We start from the raw sequence: 23,197 nt of genomic DNA, 5'->3' as shown, positions 1-23,197 counted from the left end.
ATAAAATAATTATGCACATCAGTTTTGTTGCCTAAAGACAACCACCATGTTACTCCTTTAAGGCAACAAGCTCCCGAAACAAGCCGGATCTAAAATGGCTGCAATGCAGGTCTGGAAGGGAATTACCAAAGAAGTACTAAACATGACTTTCACTTACATAACATTAATATGTCCCAAACATTATGGTGTTCTGAAATCAGGGAACTGTGTATACAAACCAAAGTGTATAAAAATGCACTAACAAAGTTGAGAATGTGCACTTTAACCACACAGAGCAAAAAAAATAAAATAAAAAGATTTGTCCCAAGACACACGGAGCTCACTGTAAGTCATGGACCTGTACATCTTGGCCAGTGATAAATGTATCGCAGCTATATTCTGGGCCTCCCAAGGTCAGATAACCGCATGCTCAGGAGTTTCTGTCACACATGCACACACACTCAGACACGGCTCAGAGAGAAATAAAGGAGCCTTACCATGTCCATTATTAAATGTCCACACACATTGCACTTGTCTGCCGACTGCTGGAAACCAGAGTACTGCCAAAGAAAAAGAAGATTAGGAAGAGGGGCAGGGGGCTACCAAAGAAAAGCTGTTCTACACTTACATGGGCTCTCTAAGCTTAAAGAGTAATTGCACCCACTGTTTCAGCCAGGCTCCAACTTCTACACAATTTTGAATGCATTCAGGGGTGGGCAGTGTAGCAGTGTTCCGTGTAGTACTGATCCGTAACAGTGATCTTGCCGACTTTGAAAACGAGTTAAATAAACTGACAAATTTATATATTTGGATATCTCATCTATATGACAGAGGTACCCTGAAAAGAGTACACTGACATCACGATTGGGGCAGGGCCAGAGTGGACAGCAGAGATCATTTTTCAAACTTTATAGGGCAGCAGAAAAGGTTTTATGCCAAAATGATATTATTTCATAAATGCTGAAATAATGGCATGGACTAAAATATTCCACTGTAGGCATACAAAAAAAGAAAGAAAAAGATCTAGAGTGTAATTACCCTTTATGCAACATTGCTGGGGAGAGAGGACATCCTCAATGTTAAAAATAATTAGAGTTAATAAATGGAGCTGCAATCTCACATTGGGTGTATGGGCTTGTGTCCCGGTTTTCGCAAATTCTAAATGGATTTGCGGAGCGATATTTTGTCTGTTTTGATGAGCAGCAGGATTTTCTGGAGAAAATAAACCCAGAAAAACCCTTGATTTGAACCGTATCGAATGACTGGCACAAGGCTCATGCTGAGATCCATTTTTAAATGACGGGTATTCCTTTTTAAAAAACATATAAGACCATTTAATGTCCATGTTTCCTTTCACATGAATGTCTTCCACTCACCAGGAAATCCTCTTCACAAAAAACTTTTCCACAGACATAGTAAAATGCTTTCCCCCGCAGCTTCCGACCTGAATGACAGAGAAAGGGGGAGGGAGAAAGAGAAGATAGTGAGAATAGTGAAATGCTGTTCTAAGACTTTTCTCTTTTTTTATACTTCAACAGCACCATGTTCCAGGAATAACAGGACAATCTTATCATTCAGCCATTTTAAATGAAGCACATCACCTGTGTGAACTTAGGTGGGCCTCATTCAGAAAGCCACGATAAGGTGGCAATCCATTAGGAATTAGTTTGGATTTATATAATCATTCAAAGATATTTTTGTATTGCAAAGCATAAAGGTTGTCCAAAATGCTGTCTGTCAAAACTGTGTGCATCCTGGTCAATTACCCAATGAATATCAATTACATAAACAAGTGTACAACTTTAAAACATATGAGATTCATCATGTGAGGACAATTAAAAAAGCAGAGTATATGGAGTATAATGATTTATACAATTGCAGACACTCTGAATCTGCAATTTCATCCTAGTTATATCTAAACACCAAATCCAGTAGGAGTGTCAATCTCCTATTTAATCTGAATCATATAGTATCCTGTATGATGACAACCAATAGCAACAGCAAACCCACAAGAATGTAATTAAGTTAGATTGAAACAAGCTGATTAAATGTCATATAGTCTTATAGTCTTGAGGGCACACAGAAAGGCTCTATTTTCAGAGACAAAGTGAAGGTGCCACAGTTGTGGATGGACGATAGCAAAGATTCCATTCTGACAGAAGAGGTGAAGGTCTACTCTCAAGGCACAAGATGAAGGTTTAACGCCCCGGAGGCCGATGCAAAGGTGAAGGCTGCTGGGACACACAAGGTCCTGTCCCTCCCATATGGTGATGCTGATGACAATTCCCATAAGAATCCAGGCCTTGCATGATGTGGACATTTGCCAGGAGTGCAGAGGCAGAGGCTCCAACCAAATCCCCCCTCCTCCACCCAGCACAGATTCATGTGGACTGTGCCCCACAGGAAGAAAGGACATTCCTCACATTTTCAGAAGAGGGGGAGGCTAAGCTATTAACCCTTAAACGGCCTATCTGAGCACCCCCCAGGAAATCTACCACCCTGGATAAAACTTTGATAGTCTCCCTACCAAAATAACAGCCTTTAACCCTTGTATATCAATCTTCAAAATTGTTGTAAAAAAACTTTCACAGAAACATTTGGGAAGTGATTATTAGACTTTTTTTTAGCATGTATTACAGAGATGTGTTTGTCTTTGTGTGGAAGACTGCATCCTCTCTCTGTCATTCTGGGAACTGAAGCCTGATACTGTAGACCGGAGTAGTGTTGGAGAATGCACAGTTAAAGGCTCATCTTATGAAGACCTAGTGAGCATATTTACCAGGCAACAGTAGCACAAAATGAGCATATGACACTGTAGGCAACTCTCACCCAGGCATTGCATATCTACTGGTTTGCTGATCCTATGCATATCTCAGTCACAGAGGACATGCAATGTTGGGTCACCTTTGAGCTCTGAAGTAATTCAATGAGACCCAGCTGCATGCACAGTGTAAGGACACACTGTTCCCATTGGTAATACACATTTTCAACATTTTCAATGGCCACAGTGTGTCTCAATATACCAGACACGACCTAAAAAAAAACAGTGCATCTTGATATATTTTGTTTGTAGCGGGATATTCCAAAGCACTAAGCACATGTATGTACCGTGTTAGGAGGAGGAAGAGAAAGACAGCGGGTGGCTACTGTTGCATGTTGGGACCATGGACATTCACAGGTCAATGTTAGGGGTCTCCATGGCTAAGAGGAGTCTATTAATGGCAGATCTGCCAGTGTGGAGAAGTGAAGTGCTTAACACAGTCCTGGTGCCCGGCAACCTGTTGCCAGGTTACAGTGAATAATCACAGCAGCTAGGGTTTGTGAAGTTTCAAGAGGCTGCTAGCTTCACTCTCTCCAGAGACAAAAGCTAAAAAAACAAACCTTCCAACAATTTCTGGCCCCAAATTCTAAATTTAAATATAAAGCTATATATGCATTAACGCCTCACTCGGCCCCTACACTATAGTACCACTACCACTGGTGACACTTGATCCTCTCATAGCATTTAGCCATGTCACATCCTGCTTTTGGCTCAGTTTTTTCCTAGTTGCAGTTTTCAAGCATATAAATAACTATATTTCAAGACTACCCCAATATTATAATTTATATACAATCACTGAACACTGTACTAATACTAGGTAGGGCCTCCCTTTGCTCTCAAAACAGCCTCAATACTTCATGGCATGGATTCCGCAAGATGTTGAAAACATTCCTTTGAAATTCTGTTCCATGTTGACATTATTGCAAAACGCAATTTGTCAGCTGCACATTCATGCTGCGAATCTCCTGTTCAATTACATCCCAAAGGTGTTCTACTGTTCTACTGGATTTAGATCCAGTGACTCGGAAGGCCACTGAAGAACACTGAACTCATTAGCATGTTCATGAAACCAGTTTGAGATTACTTTTTGTGACATTATCATGCTGGAAGTAGCGATTAGAAGATGGGCACATTGTGGTCATGAGGGGAATGCACATGGAGATGAATGCTCACAGGCCTCTATGAGAGGCATATGGGAAGGGCACGAGGGACTGAAGTGAGCACAACAGCAATATTAGAGTGAGATTAGAGTGGGCAAACCAGCAGGTGGAGATGTGGGATTAGAGTGAGTTGAGGCATAAGATTAAGCCCACTTAATTCTACCGCCTTCACATCATAACACACAAAGGCTGACAGACATGTGTTTTAATTATGGCCCAAAACAAAAATCCAGCATGAGACCATCTGGACTGTCAACCTGAATTGTGGCAGTCATGGTCCAAGTGTACCTGTAGGCACTTCAGGTTCAGCAGTGTTTGGCCATCAGTACAGATGCTTAACTAATTACACAATTGAGGGATCATTTGAGGGATCATTATTCATGAGTGAAAAACAAAAAAATTACACCATCATGGATAAGCGCAGAACAAGCAAAACATAGATTCACAAGTAACATTAAGACCAATGTCAAACCGTAAAATAATATCAGCTAGGGTGAAGCGGATATGATGCATTTAATCTATTTTGCACATTGTGTCATTTATCTTTAGATTACAGGACAAAGATTGTAACAGCCTGGTACATCAAAACCAAATACAAAAACAGCAGTCGAAGCCCACAGAGGGAACACTGAGAGGCCACTTGTCGTGAGGGCAGGGTATACACATGAAAGATGAAAATAACAGCAAAACCAACAACCTGCTGCTCCCTGAGAACATGGGCATGCTTTCTTGCGTTCAATGGACACTTGATCAACACCGACACCAATCAGACTCCACTGTCCCATGGGGAAAGTTCCGGTGGAGTGTGGAAGTGATGCCCTTCACAATACTTAGTCCATTCCCCTGATAATTACTTAAGTGCAGCAGGGAAAAGAGTAGCCAAAAAAAAAAAATTATAACCATGCCTATACCCATGGAAACTATAGTGATTAACCTTTATTTGTTTTGTTTAATTGGCAAAGTACTTTTTGCATGTAAATGGTGGGCATTTATATAGCGCCTTTATCCAAAGCGCTGTACAATTGATGCTTCTCATTCACCCATTCATACACACACTCACACACCGACGGCGATTGGCTGTCATGCAAGGTGCCGACCAGCTCGTCAGGAGCATTTGGTGGTTAGGTGTCTTGCTCAGGGACACTTCGACACAGCCCGAGCGGGGATCGAACCTGCAACCCTCCGACTGCCAGACGACTGCTCTTACTGCCTGAGCCATGCCGCCCTTGTTTAACAGCAGCAAAGAAGCATAGGAGAATGTACACAAATATTCAGGCCCCCTGCACACGTGTAATTCACTGCAGAAGAGTTAGTTGCACTAGTACTACTGAAGAGTATTCCTGGGTAATTCTGCTGCGGGATACCGTTCAGTAGTACCACAGCCCAGACACAGCCCTACCCCTGATCAAATGATTCACATCTAGATGTATTTTGAGATCGGGGTTATTTTAAGTCAGGTCACTAAAATGGTCTATTATTAAACATTGCAAATTCAGAAATTACAGCCCACCATGGAGCCATTTATAGAAGGCATATGTTCACAGAGTACTCTGTTTAATCCATTAGCTGGCTAATCAGAACCTTCCCTTGTTTGTACAGAAACCAGCTGATTGGCCAAATTAGAAAACTAAAAATGGGCATTGTCCATCAAAACACACAGCAAAAGCTGCTTGTGCATTCAACAACCAGCACTGTCTAAGTAACAAAATCCCCTCTGCCTTAACTGTGGGCAGGTAACTACATCCTACTACGACATGAGCTCATTATATACACTCAGTGACCACTTTATTAGGTAGACTTATACACCAGCTTGTTAATGCAAATATTTAATCAGCCAATCATGTGGCAGCAACTAAATGCATAGAAGCATGCAGACATGGTCAAGAGGTTCACCCGGTTTTCAGGCAAATTTCAGAATGGAGAAGAAATGGGATCTAAGTGACTTTGACCATGGAATGATTGTTGGTGCCTGACAGGGTGGTTTTGAGTATCTCAGAAACTGCTGAATTTTCATGCACAACAGAGTTTGCAGAGAATGGAGCGAAAAACAAAAAAAACATCCAGTGAGCAGCAGTCCTGCAGGCAAAAATGCCTTGTTAATGAGATAGGTCAGAGGAGAAAGGCCAGACTAATCAAAGCTGACAGGAAGGTGACAGTAACACAAATAACCACACATTACAACAGTGGTATGGAGAAGAGCATCTCTGAACACACACGTCAAATCTCTGTGGAAAGGCCACAGCAGCAGAAGACCAATAAGTCTAAAAGTGCTCACTATATGTAAGTTAACCAGCCTTATACTTACCTAACCTGCCTGTTTCACTTTGGTTTTGTTTTCTTTTTGGGACCTGTGGCCTTATATGGAATATATGCATCAGCCCCACTGGCTATTTAAAGCTTTTACCTTTTCAACAGTAATGATAGCAGTCCTGTTCTTTGTAATTTTTTCCAAAGGAAGGAGACAGACACTAAGACAGTCTGTATGTACACACACATTAATAAGGTTCTTGACATTCTGGTTTATACTACCCAGCTTCAACACTGTTTGCAGTTTTATCCTTCGCTCCAAAAAAGGAAGGCTCCATCAACATACACATTGACCTCTGGAAGCTGTGTGGATTGTACAGACAGTATTTGTGAGGGTGTCTGGTGGAAGAGGAGCGCTTTCATGGGTGAGTGTAAATGGGACTGCGAGTCCTTTCTGTGTGTGGGGCCAGGCCCTGCGTGACTGTTCATCCTGTCTCCTCACAGCAACGTCCCTGCCCAGAGTCAACAAGCCCTCTCTCTCCTGTCACCACCATTTTCTCTCCCAGTCTCTCCTTCCCACACTCCACCTTTCCTTCTGTCATTCGCCATTCCTCTCTCCATCCCTGACACTCCCTCTCACCCCAGACCAGCGTTGTCAGACAGATGAAAAAACACAAAGAGTCTACCTATTTAGAGTATCAATTCAGAGAAGATATGACTGATCTAAACACAGTCTAGAAAGGTTAATAGTCAGTGCAGACTGGCACATCCATACAAAAGTGAAAGATTACAAAGATCTGTGCAGCGCTTCTCTAATTGCACATACAGGAAGTTGCAGTGAACTCCAGACTGATTCATTTATGGCTTCTGAGCAGATTTTGGCCTTTTTGTCAAAGGAGGTTTCAGTTTCACCGAAAGGTACTTCTTTAGACCCTGGACCATTAAACACTCATGGAGTATGAGAACAAAACAGCTGTTTAATCTGATGCTATGCTGCTGATATGGAGGTCAAAGGCCACATACAGCACTGCAGACTAATGGGGAGAACCAGACGCCATTGGGCAAACACGTTTTTTTTAAAGGAAATAATAGGCCAACAGACTTTAATTGGCTGTTATGGACATACCAGGGCAGCAGTGATCCACAGGGATTTGGGGCTTTCTTGCTTGACCGAGGAAGCCCTGGAACAGCGGTTGCCCTATAGAGGGTGAAGGGAGGGGTGCCCCAAACCCAACTCTGCTTGTGCATTGCACTGCCCAGATGAATCATCCATCACTAACCACTATGCTGCATGATAACCACAGCAGTGAAACAAATCAGAAACAGGAAACAGACCAGGGGGAAGGAATCCCTAACACCACTGACAGCCAAGTAACCATTTCATCTCCATGCCTCCTGTTTCTCTCTCTCTCTTAAAGGTCCCATATTGTACACCTTTCCAGGGTTTTATTTTAGGTCCTGATATCCATAAGAAGACGCTTGTGTGGGCTTAAATACCAAAAACAATCTCTGTCGAGTTTCATTTCCATTCTCCAGTACCTCTTATGAGGTTATAGTTCTGGCATGTATAGCTGCCACGTGTGCGGTGATAGCAGCAGCAGGAATAATTCTGAAGTGTACAGAGGCATCTGCTCAAGTTCAATCATATGCCTCCAAACTCATTGAATGGTGTTTCATTCCAAAGCAATGTTCCCAATCATACACTAGTGCATTATATTTACACAGTGCACTTATTTTAAGAGGTGCTTACTACAGGAATGAGGGGTATGAAATGTTTTATTTAACAATCATTTCTGAACGTGTATTTACTTTGGTGGAGAAAAATGGAATAATCCCAGATAATAAAAGGGCTTCTACCATAAGGAATGGGGTTCTGCATTTCAACTTCTGATTGTGTGCAGGTGGCTGCTTCAGAGAGGTTAAGAACTATAATTATAAAGGCATGTAATCTTTGGTTGGTTTTCCCAGTTTTGAATGCACTTGAAAGAAATGCATTTTTGTTTGGAATGTTAGACAGAGAGTGTGAGTGTATGTGTGCGAGATGTGTGTGTGCGCGTATGTGCATGTACGTATGAGGTGTGTGTGTGAGGTGGGTGTGTGTGTGTGTGTGTGTGTGTGTGCAGGGAGGTAGCTACGGTTGGTCTTATTGTACTCACTGCAGGCACTGCAGGTGAAGCAGGTGTCATGGTAGAGGCTCCCCATAGCCTGGCAGGCTTGACTGGCTCCATACACTGCCTTGTTACACTTCACACAGCTCCCTGTGAACCACACAACAACCAAGTCAGACACGCAACTCCCTGCGAACTGTAAAACAGCACTGTCAGGAACGCAGATCCCGGTGTGACCATGGAACTGAATCCCGTATGGTTGGAGCTCATTACAGGAGAAATACAGTGTTTCTGCCAGGATTTTAACACACATCCGTCTCCTAACTGAGCAGAGTGTCTCAGAGGCTTACATACACCAGTGAAAATTCCTGCAGGTACTATATAAAGGGCAGAGTCCAGGAGAGGAGGCCTATAATCCCTGTGAAAACAGCTGCATATCAGCCTGCTATCATTACCCATAATACCCTGAGCACCAGCGCTGCGTGCCAGTTCATTGCCGTCTCCCGCTTCTGTTCTGCAACCAGTTATCACCATTATATACATACTGCAGAGCAGGAAGGAGAGAAAGAAGGGCCATGCGTGTGTGAGAGAGAACAGACTGCTATCAGGCCATATCATTAAAGGAGGGATATAATGTCATTTGTTTGTTTGGCTTGGCAAACCAGCTGAGAATTTTGCCTCATGAGCACTGTAATCAGAATGAGGATCTTTCCCACTGAACACAGCCCCACAGCCCACTGCCAAAGACCCCCTCCTTTTTCAGAGGAAAAGTGGAGAAAGACTCTGCAACAGCAGTGAAGGGCAATGGGAGTGGCGGTGCCAAACAACCAAATTATATTATTATTATCATTATTATTACAAATAATTACACTCACAGTAGGCTCAAAGAACCTAGTGTCTTCCTTTCCTAAGTGGCACAAGAGCATCCATTTAATAACAATTTCCATGAAGTGCAAGGTCTCATCATACTAAACAGCACTCAAAGGCTCTGAACAGAACACACACTGTTGGTCATTAAACTGTCCTGCTCATTAGATGCACCTATCTGCTTTAAGTGTGAATCATTAAACACCCACTTATTTATCACTGCTATTGAACAGATGTTCTTTATTGTACTTTGATTTTGTTTATTTCTATTAGCCAGGAAGAGAATAACGATCAACCGCCCTAAAAATAAAAGGAGAATAAAACAAGACTGAAAAGAAGCAATTATACAGAAACTTACACATGCAGACAGGGCAAAGTTAGTTTAGAGAAGTCATCATAGGAATAGTCATCAAAGGCATAGTCACCCATATGCAAGAATCTCAGGACACATTTCAATACGTCCCACCAGCTGGGAGCACAGAGTGCAGAAACAGGATAAAGACCCTTCTTTCATACACGGTGTTCTGATCTACGCAAGGCCCACGTGCAGAAATGGCGAGGGAGACGCCAGTAATGCACCAGTAATGTTCAGTGAAAATAACATAATAATAAGAGTCATACATGGGATATTCCCCAGAGGAGCAGGCCTCAGCAACACACTTTCAATGGACACACAAAGCTTCCTCTGTTAGCTGGAATCCAGCAAACATCACGCGTCAAAACTTGGCTACCCTACTTGGCCTGTTCCACACATGCGGCCCGGCAGAAACACACTACCACAGTGGCCTGGCTCCTCCTGGTCATTACTCTAGGGCCGTGGTGGTGACCACTGATGATGGGTGGCCATCAAAAACATGTCCCACCTGGAATCCATCAGGATGAGACAGTCAGAACCACAGCAGAATATACAGTCAAGATTAATGCATCTGGTATTACATTACTGGCATTTGGCAGACGCTCTTATCCAGAGCGACATACAGTTGATTAGACTAAGCAGGAGGAAATCCTCCCTTGGAGCGATGCAGGGTTAGGGGCCTTGCTCAGGGGCCCAACGGCTATGCAGATCTTATTGTGGCTACACCGGGATTAGAACCACCAACCTTACGTGTCCCAGTCATTTACCTTAACCACTACACTACAGGCCACCCCCTGTATTATCATCCTTGTGGAATCTGATGTTAATGTCTCTGCTGGGTCTGAGAAATGGGTGGCTTTATTTTGGCAGTTTCAGGGTTTTCAGAAACACACTGGAGACCAGACTATGTTTTTCTCAAACCCATTGTGGTTGTGGGAATGTTCTACAACCAAAAACAAGGTTGTTTTAGAGAAAATACAGTGTACGGAAGACCCCATATTGAATCAACATACTAAAGTAAAAAATAAGTACCCAAGGGTCAGACAAAAGCAATCCTTTTTGGCATGAATCCACCTTTCAAATAGTAGAGCTTTTACAGGCACAGGGCAGCTTGTTCTGCACAGAGGGAAAAGAACTCCAAGACGAAAACCCACACCCCCCAATGCCCAGCTGTCAAAACTTTCCACCCTGCACAAATTTCAACCTCCGTTCCAATCGTTTCCTCTGCTTGAAGCATTCTACAAAACTTCTAATCATATCTCCGTAAGAGCCATTTTCATGGAGGAGCTGGGGATTTAAGAACATGCTGTGATTTCTGGCAGCCTGTAATATTCTGTATCCACTTCAAAACAGAATGCAGATGCTTCCATAGGAAATGCATCAAGGCTGCTGGAATTCTGCCCTCAAAAAAGATTCCGAGCTGCATGTCCCTTTAAAAACACAGGGAGAGGGAATATTACTGCAAGTGCAATCAAAATCCTCCAAGCCATTGTACTTCTTTTAATTTAGCTTTGGTGTGATCTCTGAATGCTGAGGGCCAATTGAAGCACAATATTAATTTACAGATTCCCTAAAGTCAATTCAATTGAACAAATCAAAATGCAATGGGAGGATTATCCTGGCTGGAGAGTAGCCAGGTGGTCAGATTCCAAACAAGAATACTTAAGCACCCCTCAGGAAACAAAACAAGATGACAGCAAATATCTAGGCCATTTCCATTAAATCAAAATATTAATTTATTCCTAGAAGTAAAATTCCAATTTGCATTTTATCTCTTTTTTTATTTATTTGTTTATTCTCCGCAGTCTTTTATAACTTTTTGAATTTTTAAGCCTGGCCAAGGTCAGTGAAGACAGTGTGAAGGAACATGTGGGTTATATAATCCATAACTAAAGATATGTAATGCCAAGCGTTGGGCAGGGAACATAAGGGTCAGGTCCTCAGTGAGAATGTGGTTCTTGTACACAAAAAAACTATTCACACTCAGCTCCAGTCAATTACTCACACTTCCCTGCACACAGGAGACCAGGAACCAGCACGCTAAAAGAATGCTGGGGCCACAGAAGGACATATGCCATATGCACCCCAGCCAGACACAACACAGTGGGGTAATCCTTCATTAAGCTGAGCTATAAACAATATGCACAAACTAGGATGTACCCCCTCCCGGAAATTCCCCCCATGTTCTTTGTCTCCCCCAAACCCCATTCCTCATCCTAAATCTACCACATAAAAAGGTCCTGCCCAAATGACTCCAGATGGACGGAAAAGGTCCTGCCAGAGCTTGGTAAAATGGATGAATACCCAGTTAACTTCAAAGCGACATCATGCAACACTGCTCTATACCAGACCCCACTATACTATGTTAGACTTTCCCAGACCTGTGAATCCACTTCCCATTCCCCAAAACTCAGCTTCCATTTTTCAAACATTCCTTTGAGTCCCTCAGTACAGTTATTAAGTCATTTTCACCTTCCAATAAACTATTGTAGATACTGTATAGTCACAAAACAAATGCTCAGTCACAATTCAAGATAGTTGATTTGCTCTACACTTCAATTGGTTTGTAGCAAATATGTGTGTTTAATGATGGGCAAAAATATGGGCCAGTAGAGGTCTGTTGAATCAAGGTGAACTGCAACTTGAAAATCTATAAAACTTGCTAAATCTCGGCAAAAGTATCTGGATGGATAGACTCTGGGTAAGTGGAAACATACTTTGGTGAACTGCCCCTTTAAGTGATCCGCTTTATCACCATTGATATGTTATTACAATATTAAGTGGCATAGTGCACAACTGTTTATAGAGACAATACAGATCAAACATACATTTCAGCTAAACTTGCAGAAGCACATATTTTACTGCGGCAGCTACTCTGTATGGTTTTGATTTTGGCCATTGAGTTTTTTTGGGGGGGTTTCTTGCTTGCATGGCTTCTTCACTCCTGTAATATATGACCCTCTGGAGTAAAACAACAGCAAAAACTACATTTATGAGGGCACTGGGATTCCCACAAGCTTCAAGAAACTCGTAATGTTGGGCAGAGCTACAGTACCATGTGATGTCATACAAACCAAGCTAAAGACTACTCAGTGGTTTTTGCACATCTGGCAAATGAATGAGACATTTTCCGTTTCTTTTTTTCCAGTTGAGTATGATTGCATACCTACAGTTTTTAAGTGGGTAAAGGAACACAGTTTCATTGCTCAAAGAAATCTATTCAATTTGACGCACACTTGTTGACAGAGCTTTTAATTTGTATTTTTATTGTTTGAATTACAATTATCATTGTGTTTTAAAACAGTATCGATCACATGCAGATTCATTGTTACAGAAATTTAAACCAGGGTTACCCAGATTTTTGCACCCCACTGTATTGGAACACGCTGTGAAACAGCATCTGTCCCGCAGTTCTAGTACCTCTCTAATATCATAACTTAATTCTGAACTACATCAAAACCACTTATCTCATATAAATACAACAAAAGGCGACTCATCTGAAATGGCTATCCTGACCAGATAAAGTCAACCAGTGCTATCATTGGTCATGTAGATGTAGGAATTTTATCACTGGAATGAGATTCATATCATCTATGTTCCAGCTTCCTGTGAATAAACACACACACACACACATCTCAAGGAGTTTCGAGCTCAGCTGCCACAGCTCCATATAATAAGGGAACAGAAATGGCTGCAGTAGGGCACATTATGAACATCTGCTTTGCTGACAAATCACATTCCTCCCCACCTCTCCCAATGGTTTTGTCATCAGCTGGTCAGAACTGCGCGCGCACACACACAACCACACACACACACACACACACACATAGATTGACTCTGCATCAGCGCTGAGCAGATGCACTCTGCCTCACTCAGTACTGCACAGAAGCATTATGCCTCAGTATTGCCCTTTTCACCACTGAAGTTTAATCATTTGCAAACTTCAACCAACAAATTGAACAAAATACACACTAGGGCAGAGGAATCCTAATGGCAAGAACCCAGTGTTATTGTGAAACAAATCCCTGAATATTGAAACATTTCAGATTTTTACACATATACCGAATAATGTATAGATGTGCATTACCGGGTGTGTGATAGTAGCCAGTATGCCTGGGACAAATGCAATATTAAACACTAAACAATAAGCTCATAGAAATAAAGCAAATGCATAACTTTGCAATGACCTCCCCAGTAACTTACTACATGCAATATTTGATTGCTTCTCACTCTGGTTTCAGTAATCTACTACAGGGACGGCCTGTAGCGTAGTGGTTAAGGTATATGACTGGGAGCTGCAAGGTTGGTGGTTCAATCCCTGGTGTGGCCACAATAAGATTTGCACAACCATTGGGCCCTTGAGCAAGGCCCTTAACCATGCATTGGTCCAGGGAAGGACTGTCTCCTGCTTAGTCTAATCAACTGTACGTCGCTCTGGATAAGAGCGTCTGCCAAATGCCAATAACGTAATCTCACTGTGATCTCACAGTTACCTCACAATTGTCTCTACTTTGCTGTTGCACCATTTTAAAGAAATTAGATAAAGTTGAGAGATATATTGTTGGCATGTCGAAATCCCTGTCCTGAGTTTAATTTATATACAATGTTGATTCTTTTCCACAGAATTTGAAGATAAGCAATAAAGTTCAGGTTGCTGGGTGGCTCATTTTGTAAGGCATGCTTCAGAGCACAGACATGTCCTATGGACAGGAGGGGGTCAACAGACATCACACCTGCTGAGTCGCACAAATGGTGTATTCCTCCGATTCATGTCTGTGTGATCATGACGTTTTAAATGCTGTATATGAAGAAGGCATAGCTGACAACACATGCTTGTCTGCTCTCCCAAATTGATGATTCACTTCCAAGTTTGGTTAAAAAGGCGCAAAAGCATGAATTTCAAGTTCAATGACGTGCAATGGCAAAAGGAAAATGTGTGTCTGATTCTGCTACAAGTGAAATACCAAAAGTGCTCTTTATAAATGAATCACTACAGACAAATCATTATTTTGGGGCTGGGGGGCTGATAATCTGCTCATCACAGCTTTGTTATTAATGCAATTTCCATATAACTGGCAAGTTATTAAGCCAAAAATTAAACAAATAATTCCTCCACCCTCCAGCAATCACAGCCTTTAACCACACCGGAGCATTACAATTTCCATACTACACGGAGGCTCATATGGAGAACGCAAGCAAGAATTTATGGTGGTAACAAAATAATATTAGTATTTAAGTCTGAAAATATGAAATAAAACTGAGGGGCAAAATAAATAGGAATCAGGGGCCGCAGACAAGTACAGTACACACTCAAACACACATGGCAGTGTGTGTGTGTCATTTGATCTAGTGAGGACATTCTTACATGCATGAACAAACAACCCTGGACGCAATCAGCAAAGGCCATGCTAAAGTTTGACTGGTTCTAATTTCAGGAACCACTTCTAAGGTTGACAGTGTAGCATAAAAAAGCACAAACTTGGACAGACCAAAGACCCAGAGGGTGAAACAGGTCCTTACCAAAGTAGTCAGCCTTTGGCTGGGCGTCCATCTCCTTTTCCAGACGCTTTGTGAGCGCTTCTAATTTTATTTCAGCTGCCGATGGCCCCGACTCGGGCTGTATAAGGAGCGTCTGGCAGGGTAGTTTGAGCGCTCTGGGGGGGCTTTGGGCTTCCTGAGTGGGAAGCTCACTGGCACACACCTGCGGAGAGGGGGGTGCCTGGCTGCTTGGGTCCTGGGGGGCAGGCAGGACTGAGGCCACCTGGCCGTTTGGATCCTGAGCCTGAGCACAGCTTGTGGAGGGTGTGCTCGAGGCAGAGGTGCGACCCTCTGTCCCAAGGGTGGCAGGCTGGGGTGGAGTAAGAGACACAGGGGGCTCCCCAGATAATGGCTGGGCTGTTCCAAAGGGAATGATGGACACCCCATTCTCCTTGCCAGCCCCTTCTCCAGATGGGTGTGGAGCAGCATGAGGGACTGCTGAGGCCTGCTGGCAGTACAGGTCTGCAGTGGTATCCCCACCTCTTGCTCTAACCCAGTCTGAGGGGGCAGGACCCGGAGCAGGCTGAGAAGGAATGCTCAGCATGGGCTCCAGGGAAAAAGAGGGTGGGGGCAGGCGGGCTGGAGGTGGTGCCACCGGGGCATGGGGGGCCCCAGTGGAGCCTGAGGATAGCAGTGTAGGAGCCATTAAGCTACTGGAGAGAGAGGTAGGCTTCTGGCCCACAGGCGTAGCCTGATGTTGCTGCTGGGCTGGCGGAAGGGTGAAGGCTGTGGCCCCACCAGGGCTTGGACCCCCCTGAACAGGGTGGCCACTCTGAGAGGGACTCCATCCTGCTGCTGGGCTGGATGGGAGGCTCCCGTGCGTCGGCAGTGACAGAGCGCTGTAATGAGAAGCGCTTGGGCTTATGGGCGATGAGGGTTGGTAAGAGTGCAGCTCCAAACACTCTTTGTTATCGTAACTGTTGCCGTAGTTGTATCCTCTACTGCCTGGAAGTTCGTGCGGGGGAGCTCGATGCTGCTTTTGTCCATCGTAAGCGATGTACTGATTCGGGCTGACAGGGCTTGATGTGGGGCCAGACAGTATTGGAGGTTTGGCCGCTGCTTCACTCGTTTGTCTGTAGTTGTTGATCGGCGGCCTGTCTTTGGTGTAAAACGTGCCTTCTGGAGCTCTGCCGTGACCACCGTAACCTCCGTTGACCCTCGCTGCCAAACTGTTTTTTGCCATTTCCTCTTGTTGTTTTTGCATATGGATTTTTGTCATTTTAGATGCAAATACTCTCCTGGTTTCTTCAAAATCCGGATTATTGCTTGCGTCTCTTTTCATTCTAAACAACCCGTCCTTGGATGCCTCGTACATATTGAGATCTTCAATAAATTTGCTCGCCTCCAGCCCCAAATCGTCGTATTTATCCATTTTTAAAAAATACAATCTGATGATGTTGTTAGTCTAGAAGAAATAGTTGACTAATCTTCAACGTTTAGTGTGCAATTACCAGGGTAGAGCCTACAATAACTAGGCTACAGTGTATAGCAACCTATAATACAAGCACACTTCCAAAACTATAAAATAGCCTACTCATTACTAAAAATAGTCTATGAAATATCTGATTTTAAGTTATGCAAAGTCTGGAAAAGTTATGTAATCACTGACTGAATCAAAGGCAAAGCACTTAAATAGACACTACTTATACGCTGAAAGAAGTACTCGCCTTGAAACGTGATCACGATACAATATAAATAACGGACATATACAAAAAGTTGCGATTTAAAATAGCTAGATCAAGAGACAGAAAGGTGCTGCTACATTAAACACAATAATACAAACTAACCTACAGAAAAGTCGGTTTCAGGAAATCTCGCGCTCTTGAAGATCTCTTAAAAATCCAGTCGGCTATTTTGATTTTGCCCGCGGTAAATCTTAAGGGAGTAATCCTTTCGGAGTACTTGATGACCTGTGTCCAAAGCCAGTACACGTGTTCAGTTCCACACAATCTGAAATGTATTTTATGTAGGCTAGTTCGTAGAAAACAACTCTTCTGTGTCCTACTCCAACTCCGCTCCGACCAAGATGCGGTCTGGTTATGAAGTGAGATTCGGGCTTGCCCCCTTTCCCAGACCTCAGCTATGGCGCTGAATGCGGAAGCCTCAGACACAACTTTTTTTTTTTTTTACTTTGTAGAAATTCAATGACTGCGATACACAGACAATCTAAATATCTAATCGCAGAAAATATGAGTCCAAACTCATTCCCTCGCATAGTGCAGAATTTAAATAAATAAGTATGCCCAGTAGACCGTAGAAATGCATGCGGTAGTGAAATACTTTAGAAACTACTCGGGAAGATCGTAAATTGTTGAGCAGACACACTTAGGCGCTGGACTTCTAGATAAAGATACAGGGTACAGGGTACAGGAATCATTCAGTGTCGTCTCGGCTCGTTTGAACTACTTGTCTAACGAGACTTGACATCGAGAACGCTTCTGTTGTATAGAAAATATGAATTATACTGTAACCGACCATTGTAGGCTTCATATCCCAATATCCCTTAAAATTTGTGAGGAGTAGTGTTGTGGAAGTCTGGTGCTGGTGCTGTTTTATTGCCCTTTCTACTACTGCTAATTAGCTGCAGCAATTGCCAGACGAGTGCTGCTGTATGACCCCCTGCCTTAATTGGAAAAAAAATTCAGTACTGTATATTGTTAATGAATTTCACTGATGTAGTTATCTATACAGTAAGGAAAACAAACATTGCATCAGTATTGCAAATTGTGTATAGCAGCCTGTGCTTGCCCCCCATAGTTCTACTGTAATTCAGTGGTTCTCAACCTTTTTGTCCCCCCAAGGCGCTTTTGCCCCTTTGTCCATGGAAATATTCCACGGCTCCCCTACAGGAGATTTTGCCAAATTTTGCTAAATTGTTTCCAATGAGAAAATTCAGCAAACTAAGAAGCACACATGGAGCTGGGTTGCTAAACAGATGCCAGAATGCACTGCTGTGATAACATTTTTATGGTCTCCAATATTAAACACATCACTGAGCTTATACTCAACACCCCAACCCTGGACAGACACATGCTTCTGAAGACTTATTGACCCCTTCCATAAATATCTGCTGTTCCCAAGCAAGCTGCCAGTCTTCCTGATGTCTAATTGCAGGGTATTGATTTACCAAGAACAGCATCAGAATTAACCACTCTCCGTCAGATTAAACATGTTCTTCGAGATCACTGATAAAACCTTAATGTCAAAGGGGTTGTTTTGAGATCTGCCCCAGCCAGGGCATATTTATTGACATTCTGGATGGAAACTTGTGCATCCCATTGTTCAGGGGTCTGGCCTGCTGAGATCAAGCTGTATGATGTACAAAGCCAATGTGCTATAACTAGACCTACAGCCATTAGAGTTAATCATCAGTCATGCTTCATTCACACTGCTGAAAGAACAGAATATCTACCAGTACAGCTGCTCTTTTCTGCTTTGGTACAACATCTGTGGTCAGTGAATATACTGTAATTTCAACATTGTGAACTGATACCTATCTTACTGTATATGAAATGAAATATCAACATAAAAACATGGTGTTCTGGTCGTACAAGAGGGTATTTTGGTCAAGTGACTTATTTTCTACATTCTAAGTAAAATTCAACCCACTTGCGTAATCCAGTCAATGATGAAACCAGTGATAATCAAATTAAGCAACTCTGTTATGTGTAATAATAGCTGTTTCAGCAACAGAACAATTGTGAAATGGAGAGTGACTGTACAAAGTACCCAGGGAGTCTGTTTACTGACCCTGCTCTGTGGAACTTTGAACAAGCTCCATAAAATACCTTGTCAAGATGAGACATCGCAAGCAATAGGTCAGTGTGCCAAAACAGCACAAACTTGCAGGTAATTACCATCATTTTGGTTGTCATGGAAACAGTTGGTGATCAAAAACACAAGTGACATGCACTTGATGAAGTCTTCCCTGCACAGTATTGACATGTCAGAAGTTAGAAATGCTATAAATTGTGGGGGAGGGGGTCATGTTTCTAAAAATATATATAAAAAACCAAAGTCATCCTCATTACTGAGAGAGGTGACAGTAAGTTGTTTTCTGTCCTGTTAGACATGCTCAGTGCCCCTATTCAGTATTCAATTCATTATTATTCTGGGTTGGACTGTTCTGGCATTTACCAGGGCTAGGTAAATGACACTGCTGTTCTGGGGTAAAGCTTCTAGAGCCAAGACAGGAATATAAGATTCTTTGGCTTTGTGCCTCACTCTTTCCCTTAATTTGACCTCCATGAAATTAGAGTGCTTACCCTTCCTTAATGGTCACCCTATAAATTCAGATTCAACTGCATCCGCAGAACTAGTCCTCTCCAGTGACAGTCCAGATCCCTCTGGACTGATACTCAGCCAGGAGGATAGATATGCCTCAGTCTACAGGAATGGTTTTCACTGAGGGATCAGATGCAGGAGCACCAACAGTGGGCAGCAAACCTACAAATCACACCAGGTCAAAGTGAGTCAGCAAGTACTGACTGAATTCCCTATAGACAAATTAAATTCAGAGTGGATGGTCAAGCTCGCCACCAATAAACTCTATCCACATGAAATATAACCCCACAAAAGTCTACCGATAACAAACAGGCCACATAATGTACACTGCCTAAAACTCTACTCACATTAAGTCCAACTACCCACAGACAACTACATCACCGCAAACTATCCTCCAGAATTATTGGCACCCTTGATGAATAAGCACAAAAATACTGTAAACTAAAAAGTAATAGTTATTGATACAAGCTTTATTTTCCAACATATGTGAAGTGAAAGCCACACATCTATTAATGTCCCCAAAAAGCAGGTTTCACAATTATTGGTTTAATACCTTGTGCAAACACCCCTGGCAAAGATGACAACCATGAGTCTTTTCTTATAACTGATAAAGTCAGAGAACACATTTGGAGGGCTTTCTGACCATTCATGCACATATCATTTTTCAGAATAATTGATATAGTTGGGTTTGTGTTTAGGGAGCCACCTTTTCCGTTCAGATGGGATTTAAGTCTGGAGACTGAGACGGCCATTGTAGAACATGGATTATTGGTTATTTTCACTTAACCATTTATGTGTGGATTTTGATGTACACTCAGTGACCACTTTATTAGGTAGACTTGTACACCAGCTTGTTAACGCAAATATTTAACCAGCCAATCATGTGGCAGCAACTAAATACTTAAAAGCAAGCACATGTGATCAATAGGCTCAGCTATTTTTTAGACCAAATGTCAGAATAGGGAATAGGGAAGAAATGTGATCTAAGTGACTGTGAATATCTCAGAAATTGCTGATCTCTTGGGATTTTCACACACAAGTCTCTAAAAGTTCGCAGAGAATGGTGCAAAAAAAACAAAAAACTTGTTATCAGATGACACAGTACAAGAGGAATATTTCAAAACTGCCCCCATGAACGGTCGGACCCCTGACACAGGCCAGTGTCAGAATATGCAAAGGTAATGGAAATCAGTGATACTCTTAAAATTTACTCCAACAAAATGTACTGCCAGCATGTTCATGTTGTTGACAAAGCACAGAGGACAAAGCCCACTTTGTATCATTAGTTAATTTACGCAGAATATCAGCAGAAAGTATGTGTACCCTATATCAGTCACACATTTGCTTGTGAGTGTTATTCTGTGATGTGATGCGACATGTGCCTAGGGTGTGGAACAAATTATGCCAATTGATGCCAAGCAGAGAGAAACAGAACAAATAAGTTGTCAACAAATTCCAGACTAATGAGATTGATTTTCAGTGAGGCGTGAAAGCCCGTCAGGCAGACCTGCAACAGCAAACGTCCATCTCAGCAAGAAGCACTCCGTCCTCTTCAGGCGACTCCCTGGGGGCACCACAGGCAGGACTCACGCTCTATCAATGCAAACCTTTGTTTATGGGAGCATCTCGGCCATTTTGTTTTCTCATAACTCGTTTTGCTCCTGTGCAAAATACAGGAACAAGATGGCCTAATACAACCGTGCACTGAATGGTAACCCCCCTACATATTAAATAGAGAAGTCCTACATGTAGTGCATGCAAAGTTATAAACTGTCTCTCATTTCAACAGTAGATTCCATACATATTTCCCACAATCTCTCTGAGGTTAAGGGAAGTAACAAATGCCCCTGTGTTTTCTAGAGCCCGTCTCAGTAGTGATTCAGCTCTGCAGTTCTTAAGCCTCATTAATCATCAGAATGTATGATACTGTTAATTAAATCTGATGGGGTGACCCATTGGGCAAGTGAGGGTAAGTTGTGAAGCTTAAAGGGTTAAACTACCTCTGTTATTAAACCTTTCAAATCCCTCCTGCCCAGTACCATCAGAGCAAGGCACTGCTGATTAGAGTTGTCACATTGTCAGAGAGGGTCCAATGGCCTCTGCTGCCACCCGTTAGCCTTCCAACTAATTACAAACACAACCAGAGTCATGACTGTGACCAAATAGTGCAAAGCAAGCTGGGATGCTGTCAACAGTGAGAGGGGACACCTTGTTGCCTTGGCCCTGTTCTCCATTATTCCTGGCTTCTATATCAGCCTTTGTGCAAAACTATCCTATCCTGTGGTTGTACTGTCTCTCACATATTATTGTTAATTTGATTAAATACTCAAAAGGGTTGGGTGAAATAATCCTAGGGATGAAAACACTTCTAAAAGCTTTACATTTATTATTATTATTATTATTATTATTATTATTATTATTATTATTATTATTATTATTATTATTGGCGGCACGAATGGTGCAGTGGGTAGCACTGCCGCCTCACAGCAAGGAGGTCCTGGGTTCGAATCCCCGTCGGCCGGGGCCTCTCTGTGTGGAGTTTGCATGTTCTCCCCGTGTCTGCGTGGGTTTCCTCCCACAGTCCAAAGACATGCAGGTTAGGCTGACTGGAGAGTCTAAATTGCCCGTAGGTATGAGTGTGTGAGTGAATGGTGCGTGTGCCCTGCGATGGACTGGCGACCTGTCCAGGGTGTATTCCTGCCTTTCGCCCAATGTATGCTGGGATAGGCTCCAGCCCCCCTGCGACCCTGTTCAGGATAAGCGGGTTCAGATAATGGATGGATTATTATTATTATGTGTTATACATAATGTTATAATTACAACTGAATGGAGATGAATGAACTGAGCTAAACACAGTTAAGAGACAGTTAAGACTTAAGGTTTAAAAGATGAAGACATAAACCTTGAATTGTTTGGTATTTCAGCATTGTCCCTAGGGAAGGTATAAAAATCTAGCTTTTATTAATAAAAACTTTTTCAGAACATGCAGAATGTACAATAAACTGTATTTTCCACATTGTAGGTGGTGTAACTTTTGTCCTGCACTTGTATTTTTAACAATGGTAATAAAAACACTTTCACATCAAACAATCCCCTTCTGAGTGTGAGCCAACCTGAACTAGTATGAGCCACTAAGGTGCTGTAAAACAACAGATATTTTCTGATAGTTAGTCTATGAAAATCACCCAGAAAGTTATCTTCATGACTCATGGAGCACAGCAATCTGAAGCCACAATAAACACTATGTGTGGGGATACATTTCACAGAGCAGATATGAGTCACTGCATGCGAGATAGCGTCATAAGAATTCTATCCATTCCTAAGGAGCCAGCCTATTGCAGGTATTCATACCACAGAAATAAAATGTTCAAGGTCAAGTCAAATGTAATAAATACACAGGTAATTGTGACCCACATACCCTTCTAAAAAATGCATGTACATTCTCATAACTACACAAGACACACTTAACTGCATTCCCAACACTCTGATGTTCACTTTCCATATATTACCATTATGTCTATGACAATATTTGAAGGGAAATATGAGTTACATGAGCCATAAACAGCCAAATTCTGGCCAGCTAATCATAACCAAGCAAGCAACTGTACACAGCTATCCTAATAATACTGGAGACATACAATGCACATTAATCAAAACCTGGCAGTAGTAGCTTGCTAGTTAGCTAGATAATGTATGCTATAAAGACATGAAATCTTATTATAAATAATGTATTGCCCTGTCCCTTCAATAACAATGTTAGCAAGCTGGATATGCATTGAAGTTGTGTACCTAATGATTGCCGCAAAAGGGAAAAATGACCAATTCTTCATTCAGAACT

At 42.4% G+C, this 23,197-nt stretch overlaps 1 protein-coding gene across 1 annotated transcript in view; it reads right to left on the bottom strand.

Annotated features, from left to right (window-relative positions):
• Positions 1-17,101, bottom strand: part of limd1a (LIM domains containing 1a) — a 28,561-nt gene extending 11,460 nt beyond the window's left edge. Inside the window, exons 1-4 of the mRNA XM_061217162.1 lie at positions 15,058-17,101; positions 8,364-8,465; positions 1,356-1,423; positions 477-539 (exon numbers count right to left, since the gene is read on the bottom strand). Of these exons, the coding sequence (XP_061073146.1) occupies positions 477-539; positions 1,356-1,423; positions 8,364-8,465; positions 15,058-16,447 (1,623 nt within the window). The 5' untranslated portion in view covers positions 16,448-17,101. The remainder of the gene's footprint in view (positions 1-476; positions 540-1,355; positions 1,424-8,363; positions 8,466-15,057) is intronic.
• Between the last annotated feature and the right edge of the window lie 6,096 nt (positions 17,102-23,197).

The sequence above is a fragment of the Conger conger genome, chromosome 1 (assembly GCF_963514075.1).
Source record: "Conger conger chromosome 1, fConCon1.1, whole genome shotgun sequence".
In the NCBI taxonomy this organism is placed as follows: domain Eukaryota; kingdom Metazoa; phylum Chordata; class Actinopteri; order Anguilliformes; family Congridae; genus Conger; species Conger conger.
This window is presented reverse-complemented; position numbering and strand designations above follow the sequence as displayed.